Source organism: Dendronephthya gigantea, unplaced genomic scaffold (assembly GCF_004324835.1).
Source record: "Dendronephthya gigantea isolate DGI-Jeju-01 unplaced genomic scaffold, DenGig_1.0 000001F, whole genome shotgun sequence".
In the NCBI taxonomy this organism is placed as follows: domain Eukaryota; kingdom Metazoa; phylum Cnidaria; class Anthozoa; order Malacalcyonacea; family Nephtheidae; genus Dendronephthya; species Dendronephthya gigantea.
This window is the reverse complement of record NW_021163011.1, coordinates 2,040,042-2,064,885: the sequence shown is the minus strand read 5'-3', so window position 1 is coordinate 2,064,885 and position 24,844 is coordinate 2,040,042. Positions and strand designations below refer to the sequence as shown.

Sequence of the window (24,844 nt, the reverse complement as noted above, 5' to 3'; positions counted from 1 at the left end):
ATTTTATAAGTTGGGTTAAACAATAGGAGCAAAAATTCGCGAAAAAATAATTGAAAACTGCAACAAAGGTGACTTCAATAGCTTTGGGTTTTTTTGGGACACCCAGTATTGTCATTATTGTCCCAGGCTTAAATATAGTTATTACGGTTATGACGTGTATATCTATATTTTAAAACAGGCTGTCGAAAAACATGAGCCAAATTCCAAAGTGACTTTAATCATAATTATTTAATTATTATATAAATCACAATTTACATGCTGCATGTAAAATTTAAAAACCTTGAACAAATGTACATTGTAAGTGTTTATCAATTACAGGTATATAAATTTACTACACAATACTTTCGAGGAGTAAGACAAAATTATTTCATATATCACGAGGAGCATTACCGTGGTCAATCAGGTCAATCTTCGGTTGCTAGGATTTAAAGCTATATCTGAAGACCACTTAAAATGATGCATGCATGCGTGAAGCCGACGACATACACCGGACGCGATCGGGCAACGCGACGCGATTTTTACGAATTTTTCAGTTTTCAAAAGCAACTATGCTTCATCATGTTATGATATTCTTGACAATTATTGAAAGATAGAACATTTTAACAACAAAAAATCGCGTCGCATTGGCGAATCGCGCCAGTGTGTTTTCACTAGATTTGGCTGTTTTTCATTACATTCCTTAAAAAACAAAGCGCACTTCGCCCGTGATGGAAAATTACCTTAATCACGAAAAGAATTCCCCTGGTTCAATTTGTATCTCAAAAAAATTTATGCGAGATCAGATAATTTTTCTCCAAACTACTAATTTTTTCTGCAAAAGTGACCCGTTTGATCGAGGACCTTATTTAGCAAAAAATTGTTTTCTATACATTATCATAAAAAGGTTATAATCATAGGCTTATTCCTCAACAGAAAATTATACACATTTCGACAAGTAAGATTAATCAAATTTAACACCGCTAAACGGTAATTTGAAATGCACTTTGAACAAATGAATATTCTACCGATATTCGGGTCATAAGACATTACGTCATATTAAGCTTCTACCAAAGGATCATCATCAGAAAAACCTTGGAGAAGAGGTGTATCGTCATCGTCTTCCTCTAAACAAATTTAGAAATGAGAATATTTCACGTTTTCAGAGCGCGAGTTCTGAAGGAAAAGACAAAGACGAATCAACAGCACGTGGCCGACATTTGGAAGAATTAAAACACGATAATAAAACATATAAACAATAAAAATCTTCTATTAGGACTTATTTATTAGGATCATTACCGTGTAAAGAGCAATGGCAGTATTACTCTACTTCAGTGGCGGGCCCAACTCGCCTGAAGAAGTTTTGGGCGGCGGGGGCGGGGGTGTTAGAATAAGGCACATTCATTTTTCCTTATGCAGTGCCCACAGGGCTGCCCTGACTGGATTACGCGGATACGGCTGGACTTGGATTAGGCAAAGGCGGATACGGCTGTTCCCAAATCGGACCCATATAGCCTCTCCAATCCGGGAAAAATCTTGTGTGATGAAATGCTGGCTACAGACGAGCCTGTTTTCTTATAACGGTTTTATATGATATTTTTGTTTACTCGCTTCTATGGATTAATTTTTTTGAACTTTTTAATAATCACAAGATTCCAGACTCCGTAGTGAGAAGGGGGACAACAAAATCTTAGAGTACCGTAGAGGCAATTTCCTTCGTTTTTTAGGTGATATTTTGTACTGAAATTGAAAACATTATACATTAACCTTAAAAACCCAAAACATGCATATCTAGGACCAGGGCAAATTGCCTCTCTTTGTCCTACCCCGTCTCTAGACAGCGCCGCTCGTTTGTACAAAAAGAGGGCATATGCACATTCTTGTAAATTGAAAATCGAGCGCGGCCAATGAAAATTTGCCATGAAAAAAGAACTTGTCTATAACCGCGAGCTAAAATCTATAGCATTGTGGTACATTTCTGCAAAATATAAAAGTTGGTAAATTTCTTACCGACATTATGATATGTAATCCCACGATCAAAACTGTCGCTCCGAACGAGACGATAGAAGCTACGATGCAATCTTCGTGACTTCACAACGAAGTATACCAGAGAGATAACCAAGACAGCAAACACTACCCCAACAGGGATGGCCCACATCAACGTCTTCTTTGTTGAGTGTGAATCTGAACTTTGTGCATGAGCAACTACATGAAAAAAGACTCAATACAGTTAGACGGTTCAACAAAGTCTGGGCATGACACAGGCGGTCCGATTATTTTTTTTATATTCACGTTAAATTAAAAAAACAACTTTTGGACGTTGAGCACGTCAGCAACTAAAGTTTCGGAATAGAAACATACACGAGAAACGAGAATACACACGATCGAGGCCAAAAGACTGAGGTCAATGAAAGTTACTGCAGGAAATCAAAATGGCTCGCCGTATAGATTTGCTCGCATACATGACGAGTTTTGTGGAAGCGAGTAATAAATTCTCAATATATATATATATATATATATATATATATAATATATATATATATATATATATATATATATATATTAGCTTACAGCCTCAAGAAACACTGTCCTTTCGACAGGGGTTGCAGCTACCAGGGGTGCATGTGCATTCCAATCTTTTTTGACAGCTTTAATATGGATTTTTACATGCATACACAAAAAATTATTATCACTGATAAACTAAACTATATTATACTATAACCAGAAGAATTTTCTTGTATATATACCAAATATGTATTTTGAATCATATATGAGTAGAGTGCTCGATATATCAAAGTTGGTTTACTTCATATTATTTTATTCACTACAAATTTGTTTCGTATAACACGCAGTTCTTGCCACATTTATCAGGTGAATTTTTTTTTCACCTGATAAGTGTGGCAAAAAAAGTTGTGTTACCTGGTGCAACTTTTCTGGTGCTGGTTCCTAAAAAATAGCAATAAAATAAAAGGAATTGAAAACGTAAACAGCAGCTTTCCCAAAGACCTTTCAACGCCTGGCTGAGGGATCATTTGCAAAACCGGGAAATGACGAGCAAGTTAAGAATGCCGGGTTTCGCAAAAAGTATCGGTGTTTGTTATGCTTTGAAACTGAATAAGCTAGGAGTTTTAATCAAATAGACTTCACTGAATTCCGACCTATAAATTAAATTTTTATCTTTGACTTGAATATATTTGAGCAATGTTGAACGAAATACAATGCATGCACGGTTTCATTTCATTTTGAAAACGCCAAATATAAATATATATTGTGTCTGGAGTTGTGCCTGAAATTTGAAGGGAAACATACAATCAATAAATCAGCAAGTAATCACAATCATACAATGATACTATAACAATAATTATTATAAATTTAAAAGTATTCACAGTCTTTGATTCCAACGTGTGACGTCATAACATGTGATACGAAATTTGATTAGCTTAAAAAAACTATCGAGACAAATCAAACTTCGTGTAACATCGGAATTTGCGCGTTTGACTTCATTATGAAAAAGGTCTATTGCCGCTCATCAAAATCATGATGGAATAAAGCGGTCGTAGAAGTTATTAATAATAGTGCTAAATCTCATTCGTTGTGGACGTGTAATGAAATAAAACATAAGATATATCTCGTCCGATGTAAGATTTGTCCGATATGAAATTTTAAGTGTCGACTGGAGCTTAATAGCTATATACGAGAGGGCCGCATCCCAAGAATACCGATTTATTAACCATTCATTGCTTTTACGTACTTACCACACCATTCGTCGGAGCCATCAATGCAATCCTCCTTACCATTACACTTCAATTTTATAGAAATACATTTACTTCCGTCTTGACAGAGGTATAAATTTTTCACATCATGACAGGAGTGTACTGTGGTCATTTTTTTAAAAAGAAAAATCCCGCATTAGAAAGGGGGGGATTTGGAACTACATCATACTCATTGACAAAATAATTTACTATACTATCGTACTTCATATTTACATATATACAACAAAGGAGCGTGTTCCGTTTCATACATTTCAGTCAGTGACGCACGCTCGCAAGCCTGAGTGTATATCGAGTATATATTTATACTTTACTACACAACCAATGCAAAAAATAAGACTGGACGCACATACTTCTGTGATACTCCAGTATTGTTTGCACATAGCAAATGTGAAAATCGTGATAAAATAAGATGTTTTAAATTACACTAATAATTAATTGTTTTATTGTAATCACAAAATGTGATTATACATACAGGGTGAGTCAAAAAAAATGGACACCTTTGAAATTCAAATTAGCTGCGAACTTATGGCTGGAATTTGACAATTCCCATGTACAATCAGCAAAAACGATTTGATAATACTGTTCTTTTGTATTTACAGAGCTTAGAATGCATTTTAACTCCCAATGGGAACAAACTTTATGTCTTAGGTTAATTAATATGATATGCTTCGTATACCTATGAAATATTTTAAGCAACTTCTGTCACATTACAGCCGCTATGCGACTAATTTGAATTTCAAAGTGTCCGTTTTTTTTTACTCACCCTGTACCATTACTATATACAGGGTGTCCCAAAAAAAACCGCAACCACTTAAATATGCAAAAATATTAATATTGTTCGGGTTTGCACCATACAGGGTGTCCCAAAAAAACCCGAAAACTATTGAAATCACTCATTGTTAAAATTTGAATGCGGTGTTCACGAATTTCAGCCCGTGGGGATTTAATTAATGCAACTTATAAAATGCTAAATGCTTTGTGTTGCTAGAAAAAGGGGACCTGTCGAAGGTCATGGTCCTTGAGATGCACATTTAAATAATGTTATCCATATTTGTAAATAGTAAATTGTAAATATGGTTAATAAATATCATTTGTGCGAACAAGCAAATTTTAATGCATCATATGCATGCATAAAAATGAGTATGGTAAACATTTACACACCTGTGGGTCCCAACAGAGTGCTTAGGCATTCAAACTCTAACAATTAAATTGTTATGGGTGATTTCAATAGTTTTCGTTTTTTTGGGACACCCTGTAGTTCAGCTAAAATGACTTTTGGCATTGTAAATGAAGGATTAAGAGCCATTTTCAATTCCCAGAGGTGCTTATCTATTGCGCTTTAGAGCTGTATTAATATTCTGGCATATTTAAGTGGTTGCGTTTTTTTTGGGACACCCTGTATACACTAGCTATATATACAATTATAAAGAATTTCATACCACAGTTGATTTCGTCTGATTTGTCTGGGCAGTTCGGGTATCCATTGCAACGTGCTTTCCCAACGATACACATACTTTTATCCTCGCACATGAAATCGCTAGGGTTTTTACATCCTATAGAAAAACAAACATGTTCGTATTTAGCTTCGATTAATTATTACTGCAGTTTGTACCTAATGATGCACGACGCTTTTCCAACGTAAAACGCCATTGTTTGCGCAATTATACAGGGTGTATCAAAAAACTGCAAATACCATAATTTGTATGCATGCACTTTAGAATTTCAATGACTGTGCAACTAATTACGCTTCTGTGATTTGAAAATACGTTTCCCAGGGTTATCAAAACAAGCACACAAAGTGAATTAAAATTAGGTCGATTACGAATGTCTTAGCTAACAACAGAGGAAAGAGTATTTCTTGTTTTAAAGTACGCCCAAACTCAAATCGAAACCCGTAATCGAACTCATAAGTTTAATTCACTTTGTGTCCTTCTTTTGATAACCCTGGGAAACGTATTTTCAAATCCCAGAAGCGTAATTAGTTGCACAGTCATTGAAATTCTAAAGTATAATCTCGTGCATACAAATTATGGTATTTGCAGTTTTTTTGATACACCCTTAATCACATCCTTAATACAACCTTGATACATCTTAAACACTACAAATTATGAAAGCACATGCAGTATAAGTATCTATACCTAATATGAACTATAGTTTTGTGATTGGCTTTTTGTAACAATAGTGGACAGTGTTTATGATTCGTTCTTTTAGAAATAAATTTCAATAGTTCATTGTGTTTTATTGTTATCATCAACCAATAGCAAAGCTTGTTCATATAGGCTGTGATTACTGTGCCTCGATGTCCACCGAAAACTATAACATCGCATTTAACATGTAACAAATACTCTGGGGCCGGTTGTATCAAGCCTGTTTAGTTTAAACGGTGGATAAGCTCAAAATAGAAAGCAAATCTATCGTTTTATTCAACAAGCAAACTACATGGTTTTAACCATAATACAAAGATACTGTTTACAACTACATATTCAGTGCATAATATTCAAGTTGACTCATTCAAGAGAGATGTAAGAGTGTTATGTAATTTTGACTTATCCTGTTATCCACCGTTTAAGCTTCACGGGCTTGATACAACCGGCCCCTGATGTAAAACGACGCTATGTTAGTGTTTTTAGATTTTAGCCAATCAGAGCATGTTAAACATGATTTGCTAATTATCCAAATGCTTGCAGAAAAGGTAGTGTTTTTATTATTGCTCTCCGTCCTCAGATATATTTGAACATGATTGTGCATAAAAAACTGAACTTTATTTCTAGCTCTATTAAATAGCAGAAGCCACTGCAACTCTAAATTCTATCGTTTGATATAGCGAACTTTTGCGTAGAACGTAACTGAATATCACATTTTAATTTTATTTTCTATATAATGAAGGTAATTTGGACCTTACCTTTGTAGTGATGTGGACAATTTTTCTCATCAGAATGGTCTTGACAATCGTAGTCCCCGTTACATTTCGCGGTCTGATCAACACACTGTCCGTTTTTGCAGCGAAAGTCGCTAGGAATCGGGCATGCTGTACGATCTTAAAAATCCCAAGTAATTTTACTTGAATTGGGTCGAGCAAATAATGCGTAAGATGTAAGGTGAGGAATTAATTAAGAGCAGGGCATACGTCGGTCAATGTAAAGTCTTGAGCAAAATCTATAGATTGAAATCCTGAAATATGTTCTCAGTTCGAAAAAAGCCCAATCGCCTTCAAAGATCATCTGGAAACAACACAAATATGCGAACACGTACTCTCCCAAGTATAAGCATCTAGTTATGACCCTGCAAATATACTGCGCAGAGACATTATTCAAAAATAAAATTTCAGCGCTAAACTGATATGGGTGCTAAAAGAATGATAAGGGTGGTATATTCGTAGTTTTTAAGTCCAGCATATCGGACGCCTCGTGATAGCTCGCAATGCAACCCGTTAGAATAACGTCATTTCTGCCATCGCGAGGTTTTGGTTAAAGTGGCTATTATCACGAGGCTGCTCACATACAAAATATAATCTTTATAAAAAATCGACTTCGATTTGTTTACATTCTAAATTTGACACAGCAGCATAAGCATGCAGATATAATAAGAAAATTTTACTTACTTTTGCAGATATTCTCATCAGCCCCATCCTGGCAGTCTTTCTCGCCATCACACAAATTATCCCTAGGAATACATCTTCCTCCAGGACAAGCGAACAGAGTTTTGTTATTATTACAAATACTCTGGCCTCCTAAAGAAGAAAAATATATATACTGGTGTAGGAAGATAAAAGTGATCAGTTGACTTATGATCTATGCTGTCTAGAAATAAGTGTGAGAGTGCATGCATGAGCGCTGTTAAAAATTACATTTAGCATTCCTATTGCAAAAGACCTCCGCGATCCGTAAGCGTAATATCTATCTGCATGGACAGTTCACAGATAGTGCGTAATATACTTAATGTTGAAAAATTTACAGCGGATATTCACTACAGTAATTTTCTTACCACAACCCTCTTCATCTGATAAATCCCCGCAGTCATTATTCCAGTCGCATCTCATATTCATAGGTATACAGAAATTATTTTTGCATAAGAATTCGTCGGGTGCACACGACTTTCCAGCTACATTGACATGAAAATAAAACAATTAGTAAAAACAAATTGTTCCTCATCAGTAAAATCACTGCCGGAGTTTTCGACGATACATCTAATGTGCGCACCATTCCAAATAATTCTTTCTGCATTTCATTCCATTAGACATTGACAGTCGGTTATAGTGGTGTATAGCCCGCGCAATTTAGCACCAAAATATTAGCGAGCAGTACTAAATCTTACTGCAGAAAATATATAGGGCCGAGCCGTTCCTATAATATATTTGAACATGCAACCCTGAGCTATAGCTATAACAGTAAATTTCATCATGAATTACTGGAAAATATGCAAATGTTATCGGGCATTCTTCAAGATCATTGGTAATGTTGGTAAACTGTGATTTAATTATTGGCAGCATCGGTTGACAGCAACAGCATGCAGTAATTTGGCTTCTGTGATTTCATCCAGGATTAGCATCGTGTTGTTTTACACAGTGCCATAATTTTCAGAATGCGTTAGTATTATGCAGGTTGTTTAATTCTTCAGTTCCGTGCGATTGAATTCACGCACAAATTGCAATAATTAAGATTAATTAAGATTATCAGTGTAATAATTAGCAATCTTCAGATTAATAATCTGACATATGAATATACTGCTATAGCTTTCTCATGCGATTTATTATAGGTTATACTTATATATTTAATATGAAAGCCCTCCAAAGATCGGCTGACTTACATGGTTTGTAACAAGTGCCATTCTTCATTGTTATCAAACCACCTTTACATCGGCATTCTTTAGTCTTTGAATCTGGCTCGAAGTCATCTCCACATTCGCAAGCATATTGATTGTTCGGTTTAGGAAAACACAGTTGAGAACATTTTATACCTGAACACGAGCTTTTGGCTGTAAGAAAATTATAAAAATAGCCATTCATGGGCATCAGCGAGAATGTAAAAATAACTATTAGAAACGATATGATATATAGACCCATGAGAGTTGTTCAGGGTATTGAACTCCCTCGCGTTAGAATTCATTCTTCAACACCCGTCGACCCCATGCATGCATTAATATTTTTAGCACTCTCTTGACTCCTATATATATACATCATGGAGCATTGAACTAGTTCAAATTTTTATGCATGGGTGCTTTTTCTAGTTTCGTGTTCTATTTCCCGGGTTCTCCAGTGGAGCGGAGGTAAAAGACCCAGGGTACGAGGTTGATATATATGCAGCTTACCAACTTGGCTACTGTTATAATACACTTTGATCTCGTATCTGCTTTTGCTAGGCATGCCGACAGCTTTTTTAATCAGAGTGGACGGCTTCCCTTTGAAAGATTTGTGTATTTGGTAAACGTTTCCAGTTTGCCAGTCGTCCCAATATACATATTGATCGTCCACAGCAATGGAGTACGGATGTTTAAGGATGCTGATCCATTTGAAATTATCAGTATGTGAACTTCTGCTTGCGAGGATCTGCATGTAAGATCAATGATTACATATTGTTTTAAGGCCTCTTGCATCAACCACTTGCCAAAGAGTTGGGCCACGTTTGACACGTTGAAATAAAAATGGAGGGTGTGCATTTTCAACTTATATACAAAATGCTTGTGCGCGGAGTTTGACCGGCATGCCTGTCCTGGCGCAATCTTTTTCGTAAAGCTGATTTGAACAAATTTTGAGCATTATAATACAGCTACCTAGGCTACTAAATTAAATCATTTATACTGAGTTTTGAAAGCATTTTCGTTCATTTTACTTCACATGCTAGAACCAAAAGATAAAGCTTATGGAGCTGCATGCTTCCCAAAGGTAGGAGCGATTTCGGTTATTTTTTCTTTTTATGCACTCCGTATTTAGTTTGGATTCATCCTTCAAAAATTAAAAGGAATAGCACCCAAAATCTCGGACACAGCTAGTAACTTGCGAGATCACAACGGAATACACCTAAAGAAAGCTACATGCATGTTAACGACACGGTATATGATATATATTTACCTTGCTAGTGTTGGTAATCAGGTCGTACTGGCCAATGATATCTTTATAGGCGTCCGTGTAGTAGAGATTTCTCGAACTCTTTGGGTTATATATATCAATAGCCAGCCCATTTGGCCACACAAGGTCTTTGTCGACCAAAATCCTCCTGTTTTTTCCATCCATATCTGACATCTCTATCTTGGCAGTGCTTCCCCAGTCAGTCCAAAACATCTGCCTGTAAGAGAAAGTTACTCTCGGTTATTTTGATCTCGCACGCGGGGACTTTGACTTGAAATCAGGTCATGCGGGTAACTACACTGTATGCAGAGAATTCCCACACATGCGGAGATCACATGAAAGATCTGAGATCACATATACAATTGAGGATTATAAGCTGCGTGTATACTTCATGACTAGCATACGTACATGTAGATAGAGTTAAATAAAGATAGAGACTTGTATAGGCACAAGAACAAAAAACTAGAATCCTAATGCAGGAATGAGGGAAAGCCAAAGCCACTAGAGAATTAACGGCGGTTCCTTTTTTGTAATAGATTGTGGAACCGGTCACAAAAACCGAGGTAAGCCCACACACAGTACTTACCCGTAAGGTGGATCTAGTGCCAGTGCGCGAGGTCTATCAAGATCATCAGAATGAACAGTTTTTCGGTAGCGACCATCTTTTCTGCAAACTTCGATCACCTTTTTACCCGCATCAACCCAGTAAAGATTATCGGTGGTCCAATCAAAGTCCAGGCCTTCGACTTGTTTAACTCCAGCGATTGTCATGTCAGCTAATAACAGAACTTCCATTAGACACCAAGGAAACCTCAATGAGATAAACTTATCATAAAACAATTATAAGATTAAAAATCTCACCACTATCGCCATCTAATTTGCGTCTAAAAATCTTGTGGTCCTTCATATCGGCCCAGTAGATATAATTCTCTTTCTTATCATACGCCACAGCGACGGCAGCACGGAGACCCTCAACCGCAGTCGATCGACTTGAATTCACCAAATCCATGTATTGGATTTTAGTTCGCTCGGCATACAAAAGAAACGCTGAGTCAACTTGAAACAGAAAAAAGTTCACCGTTTTATGATCAGTATATTAATTGAAATCGGAACGCAAGAGAGGGGAAAGGTGCTGATTGGTTAAGACGAGTACAATGTAGCGTCATTTCCGGTGAAATGGAACAATGTGATTCGTTGGGAAGAATCTTCAGCTTTCCATTATTTTAACGAAATGGATCGGCAATCGATTACGGGATGAAAAACAGAGAAAATGTAAAAGAAAATGCCAAAAGAACTAAAAGGAAAATTGATATTGTCGATAATAACATGTCTGCAAGTGGTTTTACTAAATATTGTAATGTTTTTCATAAATGCCGACATCATGCATTTCTTGTTTAGTTCAAGCATGGCTTACGTAATCTAAAAAACTTTTAATTGACATCGCCTGCTTCCTCTTTATCAAGAAATATCGGACCTCGATCTTTTTGTACCAACCTCGCACTACGGGCTTAGTCTGAACAGAAAGACCCCGCGCTTGGTAAAAAAGAAGTCGGTATATAATCGTATAGTTTCTTCAACAATTACCGCAAAACATGCAATATTTTTAAGATGCGTATCGCTTGCATATGTTTATCGGTAATTGCACTTACCTTTAATTGGACAGGAAGTTTCGTAAGGCTCATACCACCACTTAGTATAACTAACGGAACATTTATCTCCTGAGATTTTTCGGTATCTGTTGTACATGAAAACAAAGGAAATTTTAAGGACTTTTTACACAATCCAATTCAGTTCAGCTGTAGTCTGTTAAATGGCACTGTATATAGTAAACAGAAATTAACTTAAGCCACTGCAGTACTGCTGCATGAATAACAGACCATTCCATATGTTAAAAGTGGATTGGATCGGACTAAATTGGATCGGGTATTGAGCTATCAAGCTTTTCAATTTTTCAACAACAGTCTATATTGAATTTAACCTCTTTCTTTTGAGAACTTCAGTAACCACCCTTAAATTAAATGAGCCTGCGTTTTGTATTTAAATTAGAAAGAATTCGGCAACATCTGTCCTCTCTGTGTTTGGATGAACATACTAAAATCCATAAACGTGCATATACACCAAATGGAACTGTTTTTAGAAAGATGATGGGCTACATCGTATCACGATGCCGCATATATATAGCTATAGAATTGTCGGCAATTTAGTACAAAAAATAATTTAATTATGGCAATTTTGATTGCACATTATCAGTGAGAGGCCATTTATACGCGCGATGTTCATATATATTTACCCTTGAGTCCTGTTGTAAGTATGCCCAGGTGGACAGGGTCGGGGGGGTGCGTATGGATCAAAACCAGAACTGCTATCCCGTAGACAAAGAAAACCCCAGTAAGATTTAAAACCTCTGTCGCTAAAGATAAAAAAGATGCAATTGATATAAATGCAGCTAACCTGCAGTCTAATGCCTGCATGTATTCCAAAATCTCACTCGCACTTATTGAGTGTGACATAGAAATTCTGTTATTACTGTTGAATCTGAGTATATTAAACACGGATTCCGCATATTTGGGAATCCAAACACGCGGGAATGTTGCGAGAGTTAAGAAAGCGCGCGAAACACGAGCGTGTTCTTTATAAAATAACAACAGCAAATAAGGTATTCTTCCAAGTGTTTTTTAATTAAGCGAAATAAATTTTCGTGACTGCATGGATGGACTGATCCAAACACGGGCTTCGACCAATCAAAACCCGCGTTATATATATGTGTTATTTTTAAAGTCCTTTCTTAATTAATGGAACTGAAAATAAAATCTTATTCAATAGAAATTCATATATTTCAACAGAATTATATATCTTATTCAATAAAGATTTAACAAGGAGAAGGTTCATACCATTCATAATCCTGGCCTCTGCAGGGACATATTGTTGTGTTAATCGGTCTATCGTAGTTTTTACCATTGTAACAAGTTGAACTTCTTCTCCGACGTTCGAACTCAAGTCTTTGACCAAGAATGCAGCCGTGACCATGGCCACGATGATATGGTGACCACGTTTCATAATCAGATTTAGTACACGGTCTCCCTGGAAAATTATTATTATTATTACTATTCAAATATTTTATGCACCGTAGCTTTTCAGTGAACTTTTTTACGATTTTTTTCATTGAAACTCGCACGACTTGGAAGCAGTCGTCCTGATAGTCAATAATTTAGCCCCTCCATGCATATACAAATGAAGCAGTCCAAAACCACACGTGATTCACATGTTGTTTTGTAATACGGTAGTTTTAAATTTACTTGAACTTACCCAGAACATTTTTGACGTCAACTTGCACAACTAACCAGCTATGGTGCCCGTGATACGAGCCGAATATAGTGAATATAGTTGTATTTTCCCCTGGTTCAGTCAACAAGCCATAAACATGTACATGCTGGTCTGTAAAATTGTATCTTTTCCACGTTAAACCCTCATCGGTACTATACCTGAAGATGAGGAAATTGTAAAAAGTTAAACAAAAAATATACACCTCAAAACTGTCAGTGTCACCAGTTGCGCTATATCAACAGATTGAATTAGCCTTTCTCACGATTATTCTGGCATGAGATTTATTAGTAAAAATATTTCAAACTTACAGAAGCTCCCTAGTCGCCGACCACTGACGAACTGCGACGATTACACCACCATGATCACCAAAGTTGAACCACCAACGATCTTCGAGAACCTACATTAGTAACGAAACCGAAAATAAAAGCACAATCATGCAGTTTCTGCGGGCAAAAAGCTGGAGGCTGGGAAAAAAGGATCATTTATTTTTCCACTGCGGCATTTTCAAAGTTAGACGGAGATGAACCATATATATTGTGATGGCGCAACTCTAAATAGCCATGTACGCTAGCTGGAAAATTCCCAAAATTGAAATATTGGTGAAGTGGAAATTAATAAAAAACATGAGAAACCTCAAGCCAGGACCGTCCTGCATCGTTCGATACGTAGAGATTTGAAGCGTATGTCAGACTCTTACCAATATTCCCTAAAGAAACAAACGTATTTTTCTATATGAAGATTGCTTGATATGTTTAGTGATACATACTTTTCTCATCCTGTTGAGAGCGACTTTACTTATATAATTATTTTCTCACATTGTTGAGAGCGACGATTTTCGGTACAAAAATGGATTAAAAATGGTTCAGAAGCATGGACTATATAACCCGCTGGGTGATACGTGCGTGTAAAAACGTGTGTCTTTTACGAAAATCGTACAAAGTGATGAAAAGTGTGAAGCAAGAGACTCACCAGAAGAAAGGATAAGCCCCGGAGCAGATGGTTTTGACATTATCGATGGAGCGTAATACCGTGGGTGTCTTTGGGCATAGTGCTGGGCTAAGTGCAGTGAGCATTGATCCTGAAAATATCAAAACATACTTGAACAATTCAGTATAACAAATACGAGCAAACCTGCAAGCAAAGCCCTTCATCAAAAGTCGGCTGTGAGGTGGTTTGCGGAGAAAGCATGTTCTTATATATATGATTGGCGAATTGGCCAATCAGAAGCATGCTTTTATCGCAAATTACATCATAATTTATATCAAGGTCTATAGTAAGATAAATCCATCACATATGACGGGTTCCGAGTATACTAAGAGAAGGGGTCAGTACCCAGTTTACGCGAAACTATATCACACTTCGCCCGAGAAAACCCACCAAAATATTATTTTTACTTCGGTATTTGAAATTAACCGCTCCACTCCCGGTGGGAATTTGCTCTTCGTCGACGTCATGATATTTTATGTCTCAACTTCGAGGCGTGCACGAAACTGTCCTAAGCAAATTGCTCTTAGCTACAATACTGACGATACTGAGCGTGATCTTACCCACGAGCTGCAGTTGACCTGCGATCCGTTCGCATGTCGCACAGGAACACTCAACTTCCTCCAAAATCGGCCTTTGTCATGTGAAATGACGGTATAGATTGCCCTTGTGCCGACTTTACCATACGATAACTGGCTTGCTAAGTAAACACCTCTCATTGAGGCCACGGGGTAAAGATCAACGAATGATTCCGTCATATAACGTCTATAGAAAAAAGGGAAAATCTATATGGGATGTCCTAGTTGCCACGTCTTCGTTAAAATGTTTAAATGGTTAATTCTGGATATAAGGAAGGCACTTCTTGCGTTCATTATTATTAAAAAAAAAACGCTAGCCCTCGTCAATTTACCTTGATTTCCACGGGGGCGTCTATGTACAAGTATAATCTCTAACTGTTGATACAATAGACGTTTAAATTCAAACATTACGGATCGATTGATGAATTTCATAATTCCCAAACAACTATGTAAAATTATTTATGATGAATATTAACAAGCATATAAAGTTCTCTAGCTGCCTGATTAGAAAATCTTATTTCCAAAATTTTTCAAAAAGGTTCAAAAGCAAAAAATGTTCGATCAACTTTACTCCTGTCCTAATTTAACCGATCAAATACCTACATATGTGTATATACAAAATTCCATTACCAAGATTTCATCGATTGGTTAACACTTTTTTAGCTTTTTATATAAGAACCATCCATGTAAACAGGGGCAAATGACGTGTTTCATTTAATATTTTGTATTAACTTCATGTATACAAAATATACAAATTTATTTTGATTCTACAAATTTTGGACATATATCTGACCAATTATCCGCTGTGGCTCCGAACTATTATAATGTTACTAGGTCGATCATTTTTGGCGGATGTCTGAAAATATGACCAAGTTTATCATACATTTGGCAGAGCGGAATCGTTATAATCAACAGTGTATCAGGCCACCTTGATATGTGACTGAATTGTTAAATTACATAAATTACATGCACTACTCCTTCGACGCTTACCTTAGCCAGTGATCTTTTTGCCGGTCGGGAGAGTAGAAGAGAATCCTTTCCAATGACAAGGTATACTTCACGCCAGTCATGTCAGATATGTATAAATGTGATGTGTTTGAGTTGTGGTTCACGGCGACAAAAACCTGCTTTTCACTCGTATCAGCGATAAGAAAATCCTGCACAAAATTCAAAGGATGTGATGTTAATATTCATAAGCTTCAGAGAAGGGCGATTAGGTTCTTCCTACCCTAAAAAATATACCATTTGGGCGACAGTCATAACGGAAGCCCGCACATATGGAGGATTTCGTAGGACATGCTTACCTCGGTTCGGAGTGTGTTTGGAAATTCCGCCTTTCTAAAGTCGTGGTAATGGTACGCGACATACAAATCAAGACCATTTTTGCTCTAGTGAAACAAACACAGGTTCAGAAAACGTCTGATTATGTCGAATGCAGGGGCGTAGGAACGGGGGAGGGAGGTGGTTCATACCACAAGACCAGGCCACAGGTCTTTTCCCTCGAGCCTCGTTTTAGTGTTACAGTTTATTTCATTATTTATTGATCAAACATTTTCATATATATAGCATTATATATAAAGAGTGATATTAATGAATAATGGTGCACTTTTTTGCCTTCAGTTATAATGCCAAACACCACCAGCTAATGCATATCACAACTGCTTACATATCACAACTGTCGAATTAAACATTGTATAGCATTTACATTCAATATATAGAAGACAACCCTTTTTGTAAATCGACCTATGCATACAGAAGGATGTTTTGCATACGGTTTTGAGGCTAAGACCTGAAATCCATTTAATTTAAGGTATCAAATTTAAAACGATAATCTTGTGACGTAATTATCGAAAGAATCTATTCAGCCACTTCAGCTAACATTTTTGGGACACTTTTTAAACAACCAAGTTAAAAGGGGCAACACGCCGTAAGGACGTTTGAGAAAACATATACAACCTATAGTATGACTTTCATAGCGATATTTAACCACAGCAAGAGCATACACGACGCTTTTCCAGAATTATAGTAAATTGCTAAATAGAACTTAAAAAGCATTCAGGTCTCAGTTGTTGTGGAACGTCATAACGAGTGAGGTCCAAAAAGAGTAATTATCTTTCGCTTTTTTTGCACTGACAAATCTTTGATATTTGTCTTTGAAAAGGTGATCGATATACGCTTCTTTGGTAAATTTCTGTCAGTTACAAAAAAAAAGAAACGATAAATACATTATATATTAACTGTACCTTCTTCGTTGCAAACATGTAAATATCGCTGATTTCAAAATCGGTAACATTTCGCATTATCATGTCAGAAGTAAGATCATGATTCCAGTGACCCCGCAAGATATCCGATGTGCCGTAGTCTAAACCAAAGAATTATCTCCTATTATCATGATTTTGAAGATTCTCTCGTGCTTCTACTTCTAACTGCTGCATTATTAGCGTCTCCCTTGCAACGTTATAACGACGTCCGCAGGAAGATGACAATAGAAACCAATAATACCCCAAATTTTATAAAGACGACAAAGGTTATGAAGATTCTTTCATGATTATGACAATGGATACGATTTTCTCAGAAGGCTTGACAAGAAAATTGAACAACACCGTCTCTCCCATAGAGATGTGATATGAATACTTGTTTATGCCGGTATCAAGAAAAGGAAGACTTTTTGTAAAGGTAAAAAAATATAAGACTCTTGATTCAATGATTTTCTCCAACGAAGGTAATACAGGGATAATAAATATGACTCTCTTTGAATCAATGACAAGGGCAATGAAAATTCTCTCTCTCAGAAAGGTAACAACAAGGGAAATTCATACACTCCCCTGGATACAGGGGGGACAGGGGCGATGAATAAGACTTTCTTCCATGCATAGCATATGAACGTATATCCATGACAAGAAAAATGAGTAACACTCTCCACCACGTTTAATATAACCATGCACGCTTAATAATATCGATGAAGTAGGACTAGCTGTCATTTTAATTCTTACCATTTTTCAATTCCATATAGATAACTTCGTCTGAATCCAAATCGGCCATTCCCCTAGAAACATAAAAACAATAGCGTGGATAAACCTTGACCTCCTCCTATATTCCATGTGTCGGAAAAATTACTTTCGAATCAAGTCGAAAATTTATGATTTTTTTATGTGAATTGAATAATAATACACCGTATTCCAAAGATGTCTTGTTTATTCGGAATTTTCATGGTAACTTAATAATACGCACGTTCGTTTGCATGAAAACAGCAGATGCTGTGCGAAAATATAAACATACCAAAAATATGATCTTATTTTCTCTTTTCGAACTAGCCACGACGACCCAAAATTGCTGGAGTAATGAATCTAAAAAGAAATTGGAGAGAAAACACGTCAAGATGTGCTTCAATGAAGAAAAACGTTCTAGAAGAAGGTTTTGTCGACAGTTTTAAAGATCGTTAGGCATGCGCGTCAATCGAACGTTAATTGAGGGGGACGATATTCATGTATTCTGTTATGCCAGCCTGTTTTCTATTGAAAGTGAAATGGTTTTCAAAAGAAATTAGCCAGGCGTAGCAGAATATATGAATATCGTCCCCCTCAATTACCGTTCGATTGACGCCAATGTCGTTAGGTATATCGTGCAAAAATAAACAACCACTATATTACAACACCACTCACTATATACTTTTCTTTGTCTATACCCAACACATAACCATGTTCCTGCATGCACTATAGCCTTATTCTAACGTAGCTATATAGACGTTGAACTATCACAAAATCTATCACGTGCATTACTTTGGCACGCAGTGGACTCCATTAATTATTTTTTAAGCAACATAACGTATTTAATAACTGGTCGTTTCAATGGAAGAGTTGCAATGATATACTGCAGATATTGAATTATTTGCGCAATTATCCGTTTACTATCGTTGCAATGGATTAGTTGGTATAATATTCAGATGATTATTGGACAACAATAGTTCCAATTTGCCATTTATACGCTTTATCCACTCATGTATTCGATGAAGAATTGCTCAACTTTCAATGTGTTTAAATGATTACGCTATCGTTTATTCAGCTGCTGGTGACCGATTAGGAATTAGCATGGTGGTACATTAAGGAACGTGGATGCCGAGATTACCTTTTCTGTACTAGAATCGTACGCAATAAGACCACCAGTCCTTGAATTATGAAACGTGATGTCCGATGGTTTAAACCCCAGCTTAACTTCTTTTAGTGTTTTACAATCATCTTTTGAAACGAATAAAAGATTGTTCGTAGTATCGGCAAAGATGTACTATATGTAAAAAAGGATGCAAATTAATTAGAAACGAAAAACTTTTGCATGGGGAGTAGCTATATAAGCTACAGACATGGCGGCAAAACTATGGAGGTAATTTACTTATCCCTAGCTAGCGTAGTTTGTATAAATCATTCTTACTTAGTAAAAAAGTGTATAATGATGGAGGGTTTGGCACACATGCATATATCGGCTAAAGGCCGCCTCCACTTGCACGTACGTAAGCGCCTAAATCGCACGTACCGTCGGCTTGCGCGTTGACGGCCGCCTTGAAAGTAGACTACAGTTCTACTGTCATACGTACAAAAAATTATTCGCGACGGCCGGCTTAGCGACCAGTTTCTAGTCACCGATCATGCGCCAAATCGGCCGAACTGATTGTACCTGTGAGTGGAGGCTGTCTTTAGCTTACGTTTACACAACAGGGCGTTCAATTAAGTCATTCAAATGAAATTTAAATCTGTATACATCCCCTCACGTCCCAGTAACCCCTTCTGAAATTTCGCCTTCGGTCAAACTAATAGACACACCATGGTCATGAAAGATATGGTTCGGTAGATTTATACGAGATTTTTACCGGGAGACCCAAAAAAGTTTTCCAGTTTTATTGATAATAACTTTTTAACCCGTGAAGCCGTTATTGTGACATAAATTTTATTACATAGAGCTAGGGAACGCTAACTTTATTCCATAAGAAGCTATTTAGAATCGTAGTCCAAGGCATGACAGAGTAAATTTGCCATCTACCAATGACAGACAAAATCACCTACCCATTTCGGTTTCAGAGGGCTGTTATAAAATTTCTCAATCACTGCGTACTTCTTAACTCCATCTTTCGTGAACTTAAGCAAGTGTGACATGTTGTTGTATGTTTTGCCATAATTATTAGAAATATAGAGATAACTGGTGCTGTCAGCTTTTGGATTAATATCGCGACTCAGCACAACCACCGTATCACTGACATTGAAACCACTCCATCCCACATAAAGCATGTAGTGACTGTCATTGAATTCATACTAAAACAAAATACAAACCGATGATCAGCTGGAATTAACGGTAGGCCTGCCTCGTACCCAGGCGTTTTAATAGTAAAATATATAACGTTGCATTCAGTTATTGTATAGAGGTCAACTGAAAAAAAGCGAGCGCGCGGGGGTACATGTAATACTATAGGAAGTTACTGTTGCAAGAGCTGCCTCGACGTGTACTAACTGCATCTAAAAGCCCTGATCAGATTAGTGATAAAGAACTATACTGTTAAAAATACTAACGAGAAACTGTGGGTATAGATTCAAATCAATTCAAAAATATTCAACATTGCCGTTTATGTACGGTCAACACATTTATTTTACATTTTACATAGCATACAAAAAATACTTTTATTTTTACATCTGAACTAATGTTCCACCGTCGGAAAAATCTTCAAACAAATGTGTCATTGACACCAGTGTTCTTCCCAGTTTGTAGGATCATCCCCAGTCATGCATTTTGCACTTATCTTTATGTGTGCATGCTTGTCCAGTTGGTAAAATGCCTGTCATACAACAAACTAACATAAAGGATGTGTACTTCATAGACCAAGATGTACATTAGATCAGATATGCATTTCTTCATCACACACATTAAGTCTTGGCCAATTAGAGACGCATTGTATAATTACATCACTTTATAAAAAGATAGTTACATCATAGATTACATCTTGCAATACGATGCTTTGGTCAGAGCTGTATTTATTTACATAATTTACATGATTTCACATGAACTGAATGCCACAGCTAGCGTGGCCCTATCACACAGGAATTACTCGGTGTTCATTTAGTGTTCCACGACGCCACGTCACGAAACATACCAAAAACAGCGGGGAATCTGCAACTATAAACGACAGGTGACTGGTACATAAGTTATAAGTATATTGTATGCCTTTGCATGCAAAAACAAGCACGAGACGAGGATTGTGGTGGGCTAGGGGAAAAGGAATTCTTTAAAACCCCTAATTCTACTCTGTTAACAACCACACTTTCATGAACAATATTAATAAAGAAAATATATACTAAAAAATTCTGTTCAATATTTTAACTGTTCAAGTCCGTCATTCCAAGAAGAAAAGATTGCTTATCTCACAATCCATCACTATTTGTTGCATGGTAGTCGGTAATAAATGCCTAATAAAGCCATCTTTAAAACTGAAATTAAATAACTGTGCTAACTGGGACGTAAGGAACATTCTTCAGGCGTTTGCCCATCATAAATACATCCACAAGCAAACTAATGTAGAAAGAAAACTAAACTTATGCCAAAATTCTTGAAACGTTTTAGACATGGCGTAGAACGAATGTTATGAACAATAAAATGACTCGGGCATATGACAAAAGTCGTTTGAAATGAAGCACTTCGCATATGTGGCTGAAATTATAAACTCAGTCTCGATATGTATAGCTTCAGATATACATAGTGTCTTCTGCATTAAAAAAGAGACTATGAAAATTTTGAACATTCAGAAGCTCCGATGAGGTTAGAAAACCACACTACTTACCTCTAATATGGTCCATCGCCTTGAAGTAAATAAACAGAAGGGACATATCCAACGAAAACATATCTTACGATAGAGATTGTATAACCGTGTCGTTATTGTGTTGAAAATTGTGAAAGTAACGACACGGTCACGGCACGGTTGATATCCATTATCCCATAGCTAGTGTAAAAGCTGTGTGCGTATTAGCTTCCAGCCTCTCTTGGTGCGTAAATCCCGGACTCGCCTTCCTGCAAGTATGTTTATTATAATACCATATCTATGGAAAGCTTCGGCAGAAATGGGCATACAACAAGAATTTTTTTCACTGTCATTCCTTTTTCATTCCACTCTCTTTCAATGTCTATATTCATTTTCCAATCACTACAATAAAATTTTTTTTCACTCTCTATATTCATTTTTCATTCCACTCCCTGACTCCAGATTTCCTGAATATTTAAGCTAATGTATGTGCATTAGTGCTTCCTCATGTTATATAACTTCAATATATTTGCAACACCCCACCTCATTTTTAGCCCTAGCAATGGTGGGTACACAAAATTAACAAAAATAGACAATACGTATTTGAAGTCAATTAACTTCCAACTTTTAACCAAGGTGGTCATGTGTAATGAGGCTCAAAAGTCTGACTTCAAAGTTACTTTTGAACTATAGTTCTAAAAGTACTGCCCCCAAGTACTACAAACTTACTATTTTGCCTAAAACTGAAAAAAGTGACACAGGAAAACTAATTGTACAAAGGCAGTCAGTACAGAAAATTCATAAATACTGATAGCACAAAGCATGGTGGGTTTTGGGTCTTAGCTTATTTCGAGCTTTACATTTGAGTAATTAGCAACGTTAGTGGCAAAGCAATGTATTAAAGAGCACACACTATACATAAAGGTTTGGAAAAGTCAAACAGTCATAAACATGTGTGTTTAAGCAATTAGTTAAATGTGAACATGGTTGAAAGACAAGAAATGCGGTATTTAATGATAATTTATTTATTTGTACTTAATTATTTTTTTCTGAAGGACTAGAATAACAAATCCAGGGTTACTGCTGATTTTGGTCATGTGAGGTGTAATTACAATACGAAATCTGAGAGATACCAAATAATTTCAGGAAAATCTGTGAAATTCCAAGGCTTCTACTAAGGAGTTTTGGTTTTCAGAGCACCAGTGGCTTACTAGCATGCTTATTCCCCAAAAAAGCCAACATTTGATAACAGGATAGTTGATTATCACATTCACTGCAACAACAGTAGACTAATGCACAAATGCCCTATTCCTAGGCCAGACTGTATAATTCAGGCAAAGACTGGCTATTGATGTTTGATTAGGAAAAGAAGGGGGTTGCAGTCGCCTATCTAAACCTTTTAGCCCAAACTAGGAACTAATATTACTAAGTACTAACCAATGCTGGCACCAATAGAAGCAATTCAAAATCTAACTGCTTTGGCAGAAATCCTCAATATTTTCATCAATGCAGTTTTAATGTTTCAGGAGCTATGACATAATTTGAAATAATTTATAGCTAATTTTTTACGAAAATTACAATATGCATTGACAAGCTGATATGACAAATCCGAAATATTGCTTATCCAAGTAATGGGTGATGGTTAGGATCGAGGTTGAATTATGATTCAAGGGAGGATTAGATTCCCTACATATAAACCTAAACCAAATCCTAACCAGCTTCAACATACTCATTGGTAAACAGAATACAAAACCCTGCAAGCCTACAGCTAACATGTTCATTTACAATTGACATTTGAAATTTTCTATACATCTTATGATGTAAATAAAATATAAATATGAAGCTGAATTAAAACGCCTAATGGTGACATTTACATCAAAACGACCCAGTTGTTGGAGTGTTTCATTTCTGCTGTTGGCACTTGACAACAACTTTACTTCCGCATTTTCGGTATTCGGTAATATTTATATGACAGCATTTTAATTTCATATACTAATATCTTGCAAATATTAATAGATACGTGTGCTTATAAATATCACAGGCAGTATAAAACGAAAGTTAAAGAAAATTAAATTGAAGTTGTAATTTGCCATCGGCATTCTACTTCACTGTCTTCACAACCACGCAATTTTATTACATAACGTCATGTTTTGGCGATGCTCAAAGTCAGAAAACAGCTGTCGTTAGTGTCTTAGAAGAATTGTACGATATTGAACAGTTACGACTCGTTAATATTGTTCAATCTCGAAAGTAAAATTAATGGCACGTTATTAAGTCTTACTATATTAGAGGGATATAAAGCCATATCAAATTTCGCATGTATAAATTTCGCATGGTGTTATAATAAAACATGAACATCAAAATTGTCTGCAGTCAACTGCGTGCAATTTGACATACTTCCCAAGACAACAACAATGAACTATAAACTCACCAATGACTTTGTTGGAACTTTGCTAGTACTCCTTCTTTTACGAACAGATCGCCTCGATCTTCCATCTTCGGGGACTTCTTTCCCACTTCCGTTGTCATCTTCAGACAGATAGATCTCACGATGAGGCAATGGTCCGCCTCGAAGTGGTACCTTTCTTTGCACGAACAAATGTTTTGTCCTTACATTTGTATCTTTACCTTGGATAAGTGTTTCGCCTAACGAAGCGAGGAGAAATAAAGCAACTAAGAATGTCTGAATCATAATCGAATTGACTTGTAAAATGTGCGTAACTGCTGCACAAAGTGTCGTCACTGTCGTATCGATTTTACTGAACCGAGCGATTGGAACGAAGGACTGGTAACGAATTCTTTAAAAATCGCGCTTGCACACACTTCTTATCACAGGCTTTGGTTACGAGTTGGCTTTTTGCCTTTTTCTAGCTTGCTAAGCTGCCGTTTTTCCTCCCGTAAAAGTAGGGACCATTCATTATTTATCACCGGGGGCGGGCGGCAAAAATGGGGGGGGGGGATTTGAAAGTTTCTTTAGCCGTGTTTACACTACAAGCCTGAGCCTGGCCTAGGCCTGGCTTTGGCCTAGATCTTCCTTGTGTAAACACACTTTGGCCTGACCTAAGCCTGGCCTAGGCCAGGAAATCTAGGGCCATCATAACAGGTGGCCTAGGCCGGGCCTAAGCGTGGCTTTACGGTAGTGTAAACACTTCGGTGTGGACCTAAGGCTTACTTCTATAGCAACGCTTGGTACGAACTTAGGTATGAAGTTTTAGTTGGCGTTTAAGTTCTATTTTACATAAAGTAAAAATATGCAAACCTCTGAAATTCTAGGCCAAAGTCAGGCTGTCGAAGCGTAAGTATAAACGCTTCGTTCTAAAAAGATCTTGGCTAAAGCCAGGCCTAGGCCAGGCTCAGGCTTGTAGTGTAA

At 36.7% G+C, this 24,844-nt stretch overlaps 1 protein-coding gene across 1 annotated transcript; it reads right to left on the bottom strand.

Moving 5' to 3' along the window:
• Positions 1–209: 209 nt before the first annotated feature.
• LOC114529371 (sortilin-related receptor-like) lies at positions 210–24,225 on the bottom strand. The gene is made up of 30 exons (XM_028551156.1): positions 23,906–24,225; positions 19,754–19,999; positions 18,825–18,980; positions 17,979–18,046; positions 17,693–17,745; positions 16,943–17,061; positions 16,004–16,087; positions 15,690–15,856; positions 14,685–14,886; positions 14,107–14,215; positions 13,770–13,843; positions 13,446–13,534; positions 13,120–13,295; positions 12,705–12,894; positions 12,104–12,223; positions 11,463–11,548; positions 10,675–10,869; positions 10,400–10,589; positions 9,817–10,030; positions 9,057–9,294; positions 8,556–8,723; positions 7,734–7,850; positions 7,351–7,479; positions 6,652–6,786; positions 5,189–5,302; positions 3,732–3,851; positions 3,253–3,262; positions 2,896–2,924; positions 1,987–2,181; positions 210–1,103 (listed from the first exon to the last, which is right to left on the bottom strand). The coding sequence occupies exons 1-30, from the start codon at positions 24,164–24,166 to the stop codon at positions 1,036–1,038; spliced, it is 4,122 nt and encodes a 1,373-aa protein (XP_028406957.1). The 5' UTR covers positions 24,167–24,225; the 3' UTR covers positions 210–1,035.
• Positions 24,226–24,844: the final 619 nt, after the last annotated feature.

Excerpts from the sequence above, each read along its gene's own strand:
- LOC114529371 (XM_028551156.1), bottom strand. The coding sequence starts at position 24,166 with ATGATTCAGACATTCTTAGTTGCTTTATTTCTCCTCGCTTCGTTAGGC. Across the intron at positions 12,895-13,119 it reads TGACGTCAAAAATGTTCTGG|GGAGACCGTGTACTAAATCT; the intron begins GTAAGTTCAAGT and ends ATAATTTTCCAG. Across the intron at positions 10,590-10,674 it reads CAAATTAGATGGCGATAGTG|CTGACATGACAATCGCTGGA; the intron begins GTGAGATTTTTA and ends TTCTGTTATTAG.